This window comes from Astyanax mexicanus, chromosome 10 (genome assembly GCF_023375975.1).
Source record: "Astyanax mexicanus isolate ESR-SI-001 chromosome 10, AstMex3_surface, whole genome shotgun sequence".
NCBI lineage: Eukaryota > Metazoa > Chordata > Actinopteri > Characiformes > Acestrorhamphidae > Astyanax > Astyanax mexicanus.
Genome location: NC_064417.1, coordinates 2,199,644 through 2,216,457, shown reverse-complemented (window position 1 = coordinate 2,216,457; position 16,814 = coordinate 2,199,644). Strand labels below are relative to the sequence as shown.

The following is a 16,814-nucleotide window of genomic DNA, read 5'->3' as shown; positions in this document are numbered from 1 at the left end:
ACATGGAATATCTGAGTTTTAGTTGAGCTGTCCGGTTACTAGCTGGTTAATCACACTATAATTGTAACTCTGATGTTAGTGTAAAATGGTCTGGGGGTTAACTAGACCATAGTTCTGGTACTTTCAATTGATGGAAATGTAAATAAATCATTTCTTTAGAAAACACATTAACTGCACTTTTACTGTCCAATCATTACACTTTAATATTACACTGATAACACAAACTCAATGAAGGCAGTCTGAGACACCTGTACTAGCACATGCCTCCTCCGATACACGCCTCTTTTGGAACTTGAATTGCCGAGTAGCTTCACAGCGCTAACGCTCGGAGAAAAGTGCAGCGACTCGGTTCTGATATATCAGCTCACAGACGCAGCCTTGTGCTGATCCACATTACCCTAGGAGTGATGAGGGGAAAGAAGAGCGCCCTCTACTGTATTGTACCCACCCAGAGAGAGCAAGAGAGAGCAATTGTGCTCTCTCAGGGTTCTGGCAGCTGATAGCAAGCTGCATGACCGGGATTTAAAGCAGAAATCTTAAAAACGATCACAGACTGATTGACCACTTGGAATTCTCATGATAATAAAGTTTAACACCTAATTTTCACCTTAAACTGTAGGAAAATGGTGTTGATAGATGATAAACTGACCTGTCGTACTTTCTTAGCTTGTTTCTTGTTGTTGTTTTTTTTGTGGAAGGTAAATAGAGCAGCACTCTGGGAGTCTGATTCTGAGAGTTTCTGCAAAACTCAATTAGTCTGAAGACGCTCGCTAGTTTTCCTGGTCTAGACGGCGAGGTCAGTCCTTTTAACTCGGTTGGCTGAGCTGAAGTAAAACTTTTGTGACTCTCAAAACTTTCTCAAACAGCAGGCATGAAAAACAGCCGTATAAAACATGATTTTTAATGTAGTGAAAAGCACAGTCGTATATCTGGAATTCTGAGGAAGATTATTATGATTGGTTAATGGTTCAGATCTTCACAGTAACCTCATTTTAGTGGGATTCGTGGAATCTTTTGAACATCAGTGGAATGTTTTGACATGGCCGCTGAACGCGCCTTCAGTTTGTATGAGTTGGGACAGTAATTATATCACATTAGACTCGTATGGGAGCTGATCCAGGATTCTCTTCTTTTCTTTTTTTGGCAAACTCGTTCTAAACTATGTCAAGGTCAGGCCAAGAGAGACAGCATGGTCTAAAGCAACGGGCTGCAAAACAGAGACATGACGTCTGAGTTACAAATAATTGTAAAATTAAATTTTAATGACAAATATTCATTCCTGCAACTGGGGAAAAAAAAATCAAAAGCCAATAACAATGACAACCTTATTAATCATCATAATGTGCTCACTCTCAAAAATATGCAGTATTTTTTAAAGATATAGAAAACAAACAAAACAAAAAGATAAAAGAAATACTGTACAACAAAAGTTCACTGATCAGTTGAACTGTAAATAAGGTAAACGGGAGTAAAATTCTGGGTATTTCCATGCATCCGTCCAGCGTCAAACGTCTCTCATGTGACAGTCCTTTCACTCCTATAAAGCTACTCCATGGCCTCTTCTTGCTTCAGTTTGAACTCCTTCACCTGTGCCTGTTAAACAGAGGATCCAGTGGTTATCCAAAGCCCTACTGTTCTCCTTTTTAGGCAGCATCACAAACAAGTCTGCTAGCAGGCAATTCTAGGAATTCTAGGAACCAAAGCTTTCCAGGAATAAAAGTGTTTCTTGATTTAAAATCACAGAAATTATTTCATCATGCAAATCAATGTACAGCAAGAACAATGGTAGTAAAGTACATTTGGGTATTTTGCCATAATCATTACATTTATAAAAGAATAGAATAGAGCATTTTTCTGGTCAAAAGTTGAATACTGGGCTAAAATATAAATATAAATAAACGATCCTAACAAACGTTTAATAGACCATTTAAAATCTAATCCAACGCAGCTCAACAATCACTGCACCATATGGCTTGCGCACAATATGTTAAACTGAGTTTTAATAGTGTAATAGCAAAAAAATTGCAAAAAAACTGCAAACTAATTGCAAATTTCCCCAGTGTGGAATTAATAAAGACTTATCTTAGTATATAATAGTATTGGGTGGCATGAAGGTAATACAGTATACTGCAGTATTTAAACACATTTAAATTGTATTCTTAAAACCAGGGCGTTATTTCATTAATTTGCCAAATTTAAATTTAAATAAAATTTTATTTAACCCTTTTAAAGGTTCTTGTATCGTTGCTGCAACATCTCTTGATCAGTGTTTTAATTATTTTTAGTTAGAGAATGTTACTTTAAATGTGTCCATAATGTTAGTATTGGTCTAGTTGTGAATGTTGTGTAAAAAACTTACACAACTTAACAATGGAAACCATTATTTTCACAGGTTTTCAGAATATTTCTTGAACATTATTTCTGGGAAACTTTTTAAAATGTTCTTTTTGAACATTGAAACTCTGTTCTAAGGTTGGTTAAGATGTTTTTTCTTTGTGTGAGTGAAAGTAAATTGCATAAACCATGTCTTGTAATACTGAGCTACTTAAAAACTTAAAAACAGCTCTTATAAAAAAAAAAGAAAAAAGAAAATGAAAGGCTGCAGTTTGACAGTTGTGTCTCGAGACCGCTCTCGTGCTCCGTCCTCCACCTCACGGCTCTGTCACAAGACTCACACAGCCAGCGCGGATCTGAAGCACATCACACCCACCTCTTTTTAAGGCTCCGGAGCGAAATTTCTATTTTTATTCCACCTTTATGAGAAACTGTGGTCCAACACAAGAAGCCTATTACACACCAATTATTCCAGCAAGACTGAATCTAATGCTGTGGACCACAAGTAGCTTTAACGGTTCAGCTATATCAACCACAGGGTTCACAGCAGGCTAACGCTACGTCCTAACAATGCATTACACACTACTGGTATATGGGGCCAATTTCCCAGACAGGGATTATGCCTAGACTTTGAGAATAGAGCATTTTAAAAAGTAATTTTTTTATTAAAATCAAAATATTGTCTAAAACTCAAAAGATATCCACCTTATTCTGTGTGATAAGGTCACCAGTGGACCATGCATATAGATTACACCCACAGTGATAATAAAACGTACAAAATAGGTAATATAATATACCGTATTTTTCGTACTATAAGGCGCACCAGATTATAAAGTGCACAATCAAAGAATGTCAATTTTCTGGTCTATTTTCTTACATAAGGCACATTATGCAACACTAGTAAGGAACAGGGGTGGATGTTAATCTACACAGATTTCTTTCCTAAAAAAAAACTGTGGTTATTTGGTTAAGTAAAGGACTTCCATTTATTTACAGTAAGCTTAGATTTCCAGATTTCCACTAAGGCTGGGTGCAGCAGCATTAGTATTAGTATTAGCGGCTATCCGCTAGCCAGTTTGTTCCACGTAGCTTGTTTTAATGTGGTAAATGCACAGGCTACAGTCCGATATTTACACATTGCTCATTTCCTATTATATATCTACTAGAGACAAATTATATCGGTCCAGTATCATTTATTTTACTTTAATCCTGGATATATGGAGATATTTGGAGTGCATTATTAGTAGTATCATGACATTCTGGATCATTGACTTCTGTTACAAATCTGCAAAAAATCTTGTATTTTTTTTATATCTTAGTTAGAGGTGTGCAATATTATATCGTATACAATAATAGAATGCAAGTTTCGTTTTGTTTTAGTAGTGTATTTTACATTTTTTTGTCATATCGCCAAAAGTAACGCTATCGCGATAATACCATGAAATATCGTGATATTATTTTAGGGCCATATCGCCCACCCCTACTATCTGGGATGTTTTACATTATGCAAAGTTTACCTGGACTCCAAACAAAACAAAAAAAAAAAAAAAAAAAAGAAAAGGAGAAAGGATCTCCAAAAACCCAGATTATCTCTGTATCTCTGAGAGGAAGACTCTGGACTGTTTGTGAGAAGCTGTGCAGACTGAAGCTGAGCCAGAGGTCTGAGGATGCTGACGTTCGTGTGAAGACGTGGGATATCCTGCGCTGAGAGAGAGACAGTCTCTCAGGACTGTCCCTACAGCACACACCTCATTATTCCTACAGGAGCGGGAAAGGCTGGGAGACCATCTGCACAAGTGACCTGCCAAACACTAAACAGGAAATCCGAGGAACGAGGGTCGGAGGAGTTTATCTGGAGGTGGAGGAGTTTATCTAGCAGGTGGCCGAGTTTTAAGAGGCAGGTGACGCTGGTGAGGCTGCTGTGACGATGCATCCGTGAGAAACCAACAAAGTCAACAAAGTCTAAAAGTGTCCCACACTGGTTTTTAGTCGAAATTTCCAAATCAAACTTTTTTTTTTTTTTGATAAAGAAGATACGTTTTTGTATAGGTTTAGAAGAGGGGATGCCTTTGTTTGAATAACGTAACTATTTACATACTTGCCCTTGTGCTGCTTGCATTACTAGTGGCTTCCTCTAGAGGGCAGACCAGCGAAAACTGAACATAAATAACTCCACACTGACAATGCTAATATAGTGACAATTAAGAAGATTAGGCCTTGGATCATTCTAAAAAAAAATACTGCAGAAAAGGCGACAGGAGCATCTTTGTAGATGGTATGTTTGTAAGTATGTAAGGCTGCTAAATCAAAGATGATGTGTTGATAATGGGCATGTTTCTCTGGTACTGCCAATGCAAAATATTTTATGCATTTTTGATGCTGCAGAGTGCATATACTGTCAGGTACTATCGGTTTTGTGTGTACTGCACATTACACACAGCTAGTGTTAATTTATGAGGACACGCCCAGTTCAGCTATGTGTCAGTAACAATTGATTTGCATCCAAAATATGAGATATTTCTCTAATTTAGTCAATCCTGCAAGTTGAGCAGATCATATTCAGTTGATGATTACAGCAGTTCTGTGCGAGGCTCATTGCAGAAGCTCCTTGGTGACAGAAAGCTGCAGTTCCTTGTTTGTTCCATGGACATTCTGGCCACTAACCAACTAACTGGATATCCCTCTTAAGAGTAGAGATTTTTTAGCTTATAAATTGAGTAGTTATTAGCACAGAAACACAGTAGAGCTAACATATATGCGAGGCAGCTATTATTCATATGTGATCATGTAGTTAACAGCAAAGTATATCCCTAGCCTTAGGCTGAAACATTTCAGATTCTTGGAGCAACATATACATCGTTTTGGGTACCACAACAATGCACAACGGTGCTTCAACAACTCCATTTAACTAGGTAGCTTGGGTGACTATGCAGTGCTATGCAGTGCTGCACCAATAAGAGTCCTTGAGCAAGACTCCAAACACCAGCTGACCTCTGTAACAGGAATAACACCAAGTTGCTCTGGATAAAAGAGTCTGCTAAATGCCATAAATGCAAATGCAAATATAAAATGCGGTCCAGCTCACCTCAAACGTGTGAAGCACGTGGTTGGAGGCGTCTGTAAGGTCATTCAGGCCTTTGCGCAGAGTTTCCGTGGCTGGAAGTCCTCCTGAAGAAAAGAGGAAGAGGCAGAAAAAAAAACAGGAACAATTAATCTCAAACAACAGGACATGACTTCATACCAACTAACAACATTTAAGCTGTTTCAGCAGATATTAGAGATTTACATCTTCTGTACAGTTCAGACATGATCTGCCATTGTTAGAAAACCAGAGACAAACCGGACCAACCCAGGTCAAGGGCAAAGACTGAAGGGGCAAAACAACGTCTATTCTTATTACTAAAGTTAAGGTCAGGGTTAAATTTCCTTAAACCATTAATTTAATTTGTCAGTTTCCATTGAGGTTTCTATTCCATTCGTATAGGGGTCCCTTTCCATTCATGGACATAGAGGAAACAACCAGAAATCATGCTTTATTATTTGAGGTGATTTAAGGTGATTTAATTGGGATGCGCTGGAGCTTTACAGCGTGAATGAAAAGCAGCAACTATTGCTCAGCACCTCCAGGAACTCCTTCCTTCAAGACGCTGAGAAAACTATTCCAGGTGATTCTCCCTCATAAAGATACTGAGATTAAAATCTCACCAAGAGTCTGCAGATCTGAACTCAAAGATAAATGCGATACTTAGAAGAATCTAAAGTATTAAAAACATATTCTGGTTTGTTTAACACTTTTAGTTTAATAAATAATTATGCATGTGCTCCTGTATAGCTTTAATGCATTCAATATTAAAATGTATGTAATATGTTTAAAAAAAATCCTAATAGGAAAGAACACGCATTGAATAAGACAACACATCAAAATTGACACCAATTGAAATTGACCAATGAAACTTTTTTTTTTTTTTAAAGGTTTTTAAAATGTTTATAAAGGTTTTATGTTACATGCCATAAAAGACTAATGTAGGTAAATCCACAAATTCTTGTTACAAGTACAGATCATTTATTTGGACACATCATGCATTCAAAGAGAGGCAAATGCAAAAAGAAATAAACACCACAAAGATCAGTTTCACAGGTCTGCAACACTCTGCTGCATTCAGTTGAGGCACAACCTCCATGACCAGAAGCCTTTTTTGGACAAGTTTCACAAAACAAGCTCTTCCAGAGCCCCGAAGACACAACCCTAGTGTATGAAACTTGAAACTAAACTGGAATTACACCTGTAACTGAGTGTTTTGTTCACATGAGACAGAAATTTAGCATTTTGGCCATGAACACCATCTTTATGCTTGGCAAAAAAAAGAGGGCCGAGTACAAAGAACACTCTCATTCCCATTCAAAGACATGGTGGCCAATTTCTGACATTTCAAATAGACATTTCAAAAGTTTTTCTGCCACTGGTATAATGAATTTTATTTACAGCTCAAATTCTTCACAAGGAAATCTGCTAGTTTGTGCCAGAACACTGTAACCGAGCCACGGTTGGGCCTTCCAACAAGACAATGGCCTGAAGCACATGTCAGAATCGACAAAGACATGGCTGCAGCAACACAGAATTAAGGTTTTGCAATGGCAAGCTTAGGCTCCTGACTTCATCTGAAAATAGAAAATCTGTGGTTTTGACTGAACAGAGCAGGTCACAAGAGAAAACCCAAGACTTTCGATGAGATGAAAAAATATTCTCCATCATGAAGCGGTCTAATATCACTTTAGAAGTGTACTCCAACCATGTTAAACAGGATGAAAGGAGGCTGAATGGTGTCAGTCTTGCCATGGAAGTTTCCACCAAAAAATAAAATTAGATTTTTTTTTTAAATCTGCATTTTTAAGAAAATTTGAGTCCTTAAAACTTAAATTTTTTGACCTTTTTACTCTTACCCATTTGTTTATGCCTCAAATATTACTTAAAGGGGCACTAAACATCCTATTTTTTTGCTGACTTCACCCTCAGCTCAAATTATAAAAAAAAGACACTGGGTGATGTATGGGTTTAGAGGAGGGGCAGGAGGGAGAGCTGATTGGCTGTTGTAGTAAAATACACAGAAACATCATTCCCACCTATAGGGCAGTGTTTTTTTTTTTTTTAAAGGTTAAGAAATGTATAAAAGGATTTAAGCAGGTCTGGCATGTTTCAATGCTTCTAAAAGAACAAATTTCAGCTATTAATGAAAAAAAAAAAAAACAAGGTTTAGGGTTTAGTTGCTTTTTAAATAATCTTGCATGCAAGGTTTTGTGGGTAAACACAGGGTAAATTTTACTTAGAAGTTACATGATAGTTTCAATAATCCAACATGCACAGAAAACTAACTATAGTAAATTATAGTAAATTTTGCCATTATCTGTCCTACTAAATAGACGAGATGAACATACTAGCGTTGTGCCATATCATATTGTACATGGAAATATTGTAATAAATTAAAAAATATATATTTTAAAAATCCATATTGAGATAAAAGCTGTTTGTGTGTTTGGTTCAGGTCATGTAAGGCAGAAGTGTGTGGTGTGCGGGTTTGACCGGTGGTGCTCTTTGATGTTAATCATCTACACCAGGCTGTGTGATCTCTGCACTGTTATTCAGGACTAAATGGCCCTCAGTCCTTAAAGCTTCTTCGTCACTGAGAGAGAACACAGCCTGGAATGTGCCCAAGGCCCCATAAATCATAATTAGACCAGAACACGGGTTGTTTTGAGGGATCTGTACCATCATGCTTACACTTTGTAAAATTAATCTCTAATCTCTAACATTCATCATAACACTCAACGTATCTTTGATTTTATAAAGCAAAATAACACATTCAGCCAGATTTTAACAGGTACAAACTATTGAGGACATTATTAATTAAATAAAATAAATAAAAAATCCAATTTACACAACTTTCCAATAACTACAGAAGCTAACAGTGTAATTCTGTATTTTAAACTAAAAAATTAACACAGCAAATAATATTACAATGTTATTAGCCAAGATAAAGATAACCAGGTTCTCTCTTCTGATTTGCAGTACTTAAACATGTGTAATTCAATTAAATCAAATCAACCTTTATTTTGACAAATACATTTTTACTGTAGCCAGGCATTTACAAAAACACAGATTGATGTGCCACTGAAAATAATTATATTTAATCATTTAAATTTAAAAGAAAAAATTTAATAACAGAAAATAAAAGCTAAAATTAGATACAAATAAAACTTGAGGTTTAATTGATAATAAATTAAGATAAAACAAAAATGAGAGAGTAAAAATTAAGCTAAAGCAAACTAATATAATAAGAAGTTAAAAAGTAATAGAAAACTGTTAAATATAAAATAAGGAAAGATATAAAAAAAAACATCTAAGAAAAGAACTAAAACTAAAATAAAAGTTATAAAATAAAAGAAATAAAAGACCATTTCTGATGCTTCTTAATCAATATAATATTTTATAAAAATGGATTTAAGTAAGTAAATGATGTGGGGTTGGTTGGTTGATGCTGCAGTTGGTCTGCAGGTTTAGGTTCAGCAACAGTATGTGCTGAAAGAAAGAGGTCAGCTGACTCTACCTGAATATACTGAATAATATAGACCAGGTTATTCCATCAATGGATTTATTTTTTCTTCCTTGATGAACACGACCATATTCCAAGATGACAATGTCAGGATTCATGGGGCTGGAATTGTGAAAGAGTGAAAGAGTGTAGTTCAGGGAGCATGAGATCATCATTTTCACACATGGATTGAGAGAGAGTTCACCACAGAGTCCAGACCTTAACCTCACTGAGAATCTTTGGGATGTGCTGGAGGTTAGTTTATACAGAGATTTTTCAGATTTACACCTCAAAACGAGGGGATGAGAATCATTGGTAAGATGACAGCACAAAGTGACGTTTAGCATTATTTTAGAGTTTAAAGTGTAATTTCAATGTTTTATGGTCTAATTTTTCATAACAAGAATAAAAATAAATAAATAAATAAATAAATAAAAGTAGTTTGCTAGTAGTTTGTCTCAGTAGCTAGCTAGATAACTTCCCTGTTCCACCTTAAATAGTGCAACAGACGGCAGGAGCTGCAGAACTTAAGGCGGTACGGAACAATAAAATAAAATAAAAGCTAATTAAAGCTAATTTCAACTCCTAAAATCACAGAGGAATTAAGGAATGTACCCCCTTTCTGAAGACACACAATAAAATACGCCCTAAAGTTAACTAGTTAATCAGCAGCAGCAGTTAGGTTACTGAACTTTAGCGCTCCTGATGCTGTTTCAGATATCGGGAGCTTGAAGGGTCGTCTCAATTCTTAGGATGGAGGATTTCACCCCTTCCTTTTCTAACTCCGTTCCAAGAGGAAGGGTTACACTCGAAAAGAAGGGGTAGGGATGAGTAGTAAGTGGTAGGGCCAAGGGATTAAATGGGATTGGGCCTTGGTGTCCGAATGCCTGTATGACGTGCGATCACCATAACGGGAGTAGGTTTTTGTGAGTAGTGATGAAAACAAGATTTTTCTCCAAAACATTCCTTTCAGAAAAATATACAGGTGTATCACACACGCCACACGCCACACAACACACACACACACACACACACAAACTACTGGAAAAGCACCATTAGCTCACAATCCATTTACACAGAAAGCTCAACAAATCCACAGATGTTTATAACTGCTCAAAATATGCCAAATATGCTAAAAACAAATAATACAAATATCAGCAAATCTATAAATCATTGCTGGATGTTGATCAGTTTCCAGTAAACCTGGAGGATGAAGTGTTTATGAAGAGCAGTGGACAGAAACTTCAGCAGCTGTCTGAACAAAAACCACCAGACTTCAATCAGCCTGTTTGTCCTGGTTTCCGTGAATCGTGAAAAAGTTCTGTGCCGTCATACGCTCCAGGTTGTAGCGCGAGAGGGAAGAAATGCCACATTACTGAGCTCTTACTGCTTCATTTCATCCAATTACGCCGGCGTCTAATGAGATTAGATGACAGTCGAGGCATTTTAGAGCGAGCTTTAAGAGGAGGCAAGTGTCTTCTTTTTTCTTCTTCATTTCGGGCACATGTGTGCGAGTATTGATAGCACTTGTGTAAGCAGGAGCAGCAGCAGCAGACATTACAGGGAGTGATGTGAACAGACAGTGTGTGAAGGCCCCTCCTCGAGGGTCTCTGCTCCTCCACTGACCAATTAGATTATGTGCTGAAGGAGCTCTTTGTCCCTCCGACTCGCCCACGGACCATGAGAGGGGCAGCTCAAATAATCTAATTAATGTGAAATGAACTCATCTCCAGCCAAAAATGTTAGATAGAGGGTCAGTAAAGACGACAGACATAAAAAAATAGAGATCTGCAAACTAGCCTTTCAATGTGAGGTTGTGACCGACTATTTACAATTCTATACTATACTGTAGGGATGGCCGATATGGCCTTAAAATAATATTACAATTATTGCTTGGTATTTTCACGATAACAATACACTTGGCGATGTGAAAAAACACTGAATTATACAAAAATATTTTTCAAGAATATGAAAAATAAAACAAATAAACTGAAAATCAAATTGTATTATTGTATAGTATATGATATGGCACACCCCTAAACTTATATAGAACAGCCAATGGAGCCCATAAGATTTTTTTCGGATATTTTTATATTTTTTTTTTACTTTTAAGTCCCTAAAATGAGGAGTCTTTCAAAAAAGAAAAAAAAAATAGTTGTAATTCCTCTTTTTATTTTATTTCTAATTTTTATCCCATTTTCTCCCCAATTTACCCAACTCACTCATTTTGACATCACTAGTGACGCCCCCCCCCCCCCCTCCATCACTAGTGACGCCCCAACACCAGGAGGACGAAGACCAGCACACACCTCCTCCGACACATGTGAAGTCAGACTCTGCATCTTTTTGAACTGCTGATGATGCTGTAGCATTGTCAAGTAGCATCACAGCGCTAACGCTCGGAGGAAAGCAGCGCAGTGACTCGGTTCTGATACATCAGCTCACAGATGCAGCCTTGTGCTGATCCACATCACCCTAGGAGTGATGAGGGGAAAGAAAGCGTGCCATCTACTGTACTGTACCCACCCAGAGAGAACAAGACCAACTGTGCTGCTGATAGCAAGGTGCATGACTGGGATTCGATTCAGCGATCTCCCGATCATAGTGGCAGCGCTTAGTTCAACCACTTGAAATAAGCCTTAAAAAAGGCTACACATTAATTCTTAATATCTTGGTTGTTTCATTTTAAATCCAGCATGGAGGCATGCAGAGCCCAATATAAGAAGATTGTGTATCTTTGCAAATATTTATTTTAAGCTTTATTTCTCTCTTAAATGTGAATTTTCTGCAGATTCTGAACTGTTAAATCCACTGCCAAGAGGCGGAGGGATGGATCTGGCTCACCTCGGGTCTGTATGCGGAAATTGATCTTGCTCTCCGAGGGGTGTGTAATGCTGTATCCACAGAACTCCACGTCAGGGCTGTGGAAACACAAACAAAGCCATTAGCAAGTCATCCTTAACCCCAAATAACATTCACAAGTCAGGCCTGCCAAAACAGTCTGGATAGCATCGGGCTGAGCGCTTCGTCCCCGTTAGCGTGAAGTTCTGTCACGCCTCTGGCTGTGTATCTTGGGATCAGACCTGTTTGGGCAGCGTGATGGTAACAGCTGTTTCACCTTTTAAATCGTCGACCCCAAAAGAACACCGTCTACAGACGAGAATATCATACGGAGGCACTTATCAGTCTCAGACAGACTGTTTAAAACAACAGGACAGCGACGGGCTCGGGGCTGAGAGCAGGAAAAGGAATTCTGAATTAAGCAGGAGCAGGATGTCGAGGTTGTTCTCAGGTTATATAATAGAAAAGCTGCAGTATCTCTTACTTCTTCATCACCATGTATCTGAGGGAGTTGCCCAGGGTGTGGTCCTCCTCGTGCAGGACAAACGTCACACAGCCCTCGTCAGCGCCGGCCGCCTGGACCTGTTCACAAACACAGTAACGAGCATCTTCGTTTAGAACTGAACTCTCCAAACGCACTGTAGTATAAACACAGTATAAAACACAGATAAACACGAGGATTCAGACACCTTCTCTAGTGATTTCTGTTTCGTCTACTCTAAATATAATCTATCAATTATTAAACCAAAGATATGCAGTTTACTTTGAAGAAATTACTGGTAGATATTTTCTAAATTACAACTTTTACATTTTATTTAGCTTCTCAGGAGCTGCACTGCTAAAAACTACAGTATTTTTTGCACTATAAAGTTCTATTCGGATGGGATTAGGTCCTCTTTGATTTTATTCCTGTCCAGAACAACCATGTATGCGTTTTTCTCAGACATCCTCCACTGCCGTGCACCATAATTACACTTTGGGTGCGTGTTTCCACGGCGATCCACTTAAACACAACAGCGAGTGGAAATGGAGGAGCTACTGAATGACACTGAATGCGGTGTCATGTAACCAAGTCCCCAAAAAAAAAAAAAAAACTTAACTGGTCCTCCTGTTGTTGTGTGTGTGTTTTTTTTTTTTTTTTTTTTTTTATTGCAGTCCGGACGCAAGAGTTTTTTTTCTACAGACAACATTTCTCCCAAATTCCAAAAAAATATATATAAAAATATTGTCATTCAGAGCATTTATTTACAAAAAAATATAAGAAATGGCTGAAATAACAACAACAACAAAAAAAAGATGCAGAGCTTTCAGACCTCAAATAATGCAAAGAAAACAAGTTCCTAATCAAGTTTTAAGAGTTCAGAAATCAATATTTGTTGGAATAAACCTGGTTTTTAATCACAGTTTTCATGCATCTTGGCATCATGTTCTCCTCCACCAGTCTTACACACTGCTTTTGGAAACATTCAAGCAGTTCAGTTTGGTGGTTTGATGGCTTGTGATCATTCATCTTCCTCTTGATTATATTCCTGAGGTTTTTAATTTGGTAAAATCAAAGAAACTCATCATTTTTAAGTGCTCTCTTTTATTTCCAGAGCTGTATAAGATCAGTAATATCAGTTCTCTATATCTGATGGAAAAGCTCATTTAATACACTTGGTGGTCAAAGAACTAAACGGCCTCCAGTGCTTTGGAAACACCTGCAGTGTTCACAGTCTGCATGATTCTTCATGAAGTGAGGAACAGAAACTCAGTAATGCTTTAAGACGTGACTGATGAATTACAGGCCTATTATAAATGAACACAGTCAGCTGCTGTTTCTAAACAGGAAAGGAGGGAAAGAGAGGAGTGAGACGACTCCACTGATCAAATGCCAGTTCTATTGTTTTGTTTAGATCAGGAAAGAGGTGTGTTCTGCTTTCAAAAACTCAGTGAAACAGTGATAAAGAAGGTGGATGAAGGGAGCAGCTGATTAAAAACCCCATTAACAGAACAGGATAAAATCCTCTTATCATATAGAGACTGTTTGAAGTCTCTAATTGTGGGGAAATTAGACGGTCTGTGCAAAACTACAATCTCAGCATCAAAGTCTAGAAAACCATGTTATCATTTTTTTGTGGCATATTGCACGTAACTGTGATAAAGGAGGAATAAAAATAGCACACGGAGGCCAAATAAAGGAGTATTATTCTTTCTAATTCAAAACTGCAAAATTGCCTGCTCGAAATATGCATTAGTATATGATTGAAAATAAGATATGTAGAGAATTTTGGTGTAAAAAGCTTTAAAGTTCTATGTAGGGCAAATATATTTATATTTTTAAGATTTATCACTTTTCTCACTTTATAATGATTCAATTACAGCATGTTCATCAGTGGCTTTAAGTCAGTATTTATTTTAAATACTTTGCTTAATTAAAAACTTCTATTTTTTTTATTTTCCTTTTATATTCATTTTAGAATACTTTAGCATTAATTGGTGTTCATTTTTTCATTGCCTTTATTTATATAATTGGTAAAAATGCAAGTTATTTGCTTTTATAGTGTATTTATTTTTTACAGATACACCGATACATCTTTATTTTTATTTTAAAATAAAAATTAAGATATCTGTTGTAAATTCATCTGCATGTGTGTTTTCATTTACTCACTTGCAGAGGGTGTTTTGGGGCCACATATACAAAGACCGGGATAAGGTAATAAACGTTTTATATTTTGTTTATAGATTTTATTGCACTAAAAAGAATACATTTCTCATTTTATTCACAGTATACAAAACAGACTTATTACACATTGTTTACAGTCTCCTCCACAACTATACATGCATAACAAGTAAAACACGTTTGACCCTGAACTACACATAAAGACACACACTGTTTTGACAATTTACATAATTTAAATTTTATAATAATCTAATTCTACCATATTGAGCTTTTATATGTGGTAATTAACTTTCAGTGCTGCGCATTTTAATAATTATACACTCAGTATCTTCTACAGCACGCCGCCCCCTAGTGGTAGAGAGGTTAAACTGCATCAGTAACATATCTTCTCTTTCTAAACAAATGTGTATTATACACTATGTATTATACGATCAGTCCAGTCAAATGTGTACACACCTCTTGTGTGTAATAATGTATCTAAATGTAATATAGATAAGATAATAGGGTAAAAAGTCTAGTCTAAACCTAGTCTGCCTGGTCTAAACCATACCATTATTACGGTCTCTCTATAAAAAAAATAACAAAAATAAAAAATAACAAACAAAAAAAAAATAGAACGACCAGCATTATAAAATAAATCATCATGATGTTTAGAAATATCAGCTGACTGTCTGCAGTCTGTGCTGTGTTCATTTATAATAGACCATTAATCTTCAGTTTTATTAATCACAGAATTGCTGTTGTGTGACATTTTTAGTTTGTTTATTTAAGTAAAGATGCATATTTAAATGTTTATTTAAACTTGTTAATTTTGTGATAAAAATGGCTTTTGATGGAAAAATGGAAAAAAAAATTCGATACTGTTGTTTTAGTAATAATTACAAACATATTTAAAAAACCTTTAAGGGACAACTTGTAAATATCAGTTTTGTTTTTTTTACTGCATTGCCAAAGTATCTGATCGGCACTCTGTATCGGCAGAAACTCAAAATCAAATGACTCGGACTCAGGGCATAAAAAATGTGATAAGGACATTCCTACTAAATGTGGCTATTTAGAAGAATCTAGAACTGTGGTACTTTACCAGCCTTAAGATTTTATACCACTATATTTGCATTACTGCTTATATAGGTTCTGTTTACAATGGTACTGTCATTTGTGTATCTTGTATCCCATGTCTATGTCTGTAACCCTGTTGTATTGTACATTTAGTGTCTCTCATTCTTTATATTTTATTTTTATTTTTATCTTGCTGCATTTGTTGTAACTTTAGGAAGGAGAGTAGTAATTTTAATCCTCTGTATTTTCTGTAAATATGCAGAATTGACAATAACACTTTTTGATTTGACTACATTTAGTACTGTGAAATACAAAGCATTTCAGGGTGGAAGACCAGGTGACAAACCAAACGGCATACAGTTTTCTGTACAATTTTGAGCATCCAGAATGTGAGCTATGGTTTATTAAAGGTTCAAACTTAACATCAACGTTGTCATTTAACGTTGAAATGCCAGCATGGTTGGTTAAACTATGGGTGATACATTGCTTTAAATATTTGGGAACCACATATCTACAGTTTAAAACATGTTCTGGTTTGTTTAACACGTTTTGTTTACAGAATAATTCTGCATGTGTTCCTGTATAGCCTTAATACAGTCTTCAGCATTAAATTTACAATGTAAAAATAATATAAAAAGAAACACAGTGAATCAGAAGAGGTGTCTAGTTTTTGTCTAATACTGCAGATTATATAACGTAAATATATATTAATCCTACCATCTCCAGCACGCGCTTCTTCTCTGTATCTGCTGCGGCCATGCTCGCGTTCTGGACCGTGGCACGCGTGTCGCAGCATTATGACGTTCCGCTCAGAGGAGTGACGCGTTCTGTTATTATAGCTGCAGCAGAAACATCAGCTTAAACTGCTTTAATGCAGCCAGGAGGGAATAATAATTTTTTTTGTAATTGTTATGTGTGCATGCGCGTGCTGCTCGTCTCGGCGCGGGGACTTTTTAATAAAAATAATATATTAAAAAACAGGTGTCACTCAAACACAAGCACGGGTTTGTTTACGGGACGGGTAAAGGCTGGCGCAGGTTGATGATGAAAGTTATGGTCAGCCACCAGAGAGCGCTATTCGTATGAGTGCCGATGGAGTAATAGTGAAAACAGATTATATTAAAAAAATATGAGTTTATATATTTTTATTTATTTAAACTAAACAGTGTCAACACAGAACGATATAAAATGTTTCATTAGCACCAGCGTATTTGTAAAGCTTTAAAACTCTAGTTATAAGGCTTTAAAACATTTAAAGTGCTCTGGTTGTGACTCCCAGAGGCATACTCAGTAAATATTTTATCCATAAAATAAAATGTACAAAAAAATCG

The 16,814-nt window shown here is 36.5% G+C and overlaps 1 protein-coding gene across 1 annotated transcript; it reads right to left on the bottom strand.

The window, feature by feature from the left end:
* Positions 1 to 885: 885 nt before the first annotated feature.
* On the bottom strand, positions 886 to 16,351 carry polr1d (RNA polymerase I and III subunit D). Its single transcript, XM_007228401.4, has 5 exons — positions 16,201 to 16,351; positions 12,247 to 12,344; positions 11,766 to 11,842; positions 5,420 to 5,502; positions 886 to 1,593 (listed from the first exon to the last, which is right to left on the bottom strand). Exons 1-5 carry the CDS (start codon positions 16,240 to 16,242, stop codon positions 1,546 to 1,548), a joined length of 348 nt encoding a protein of 115 aa, XP_007228463.3. The 5' UTR covers positions 16,243 to 16,351; the 3' UTR covers positions 886 to 1,545.
* Positions 16,352 to 16,814: the final 463 nt, after the last annotated feature.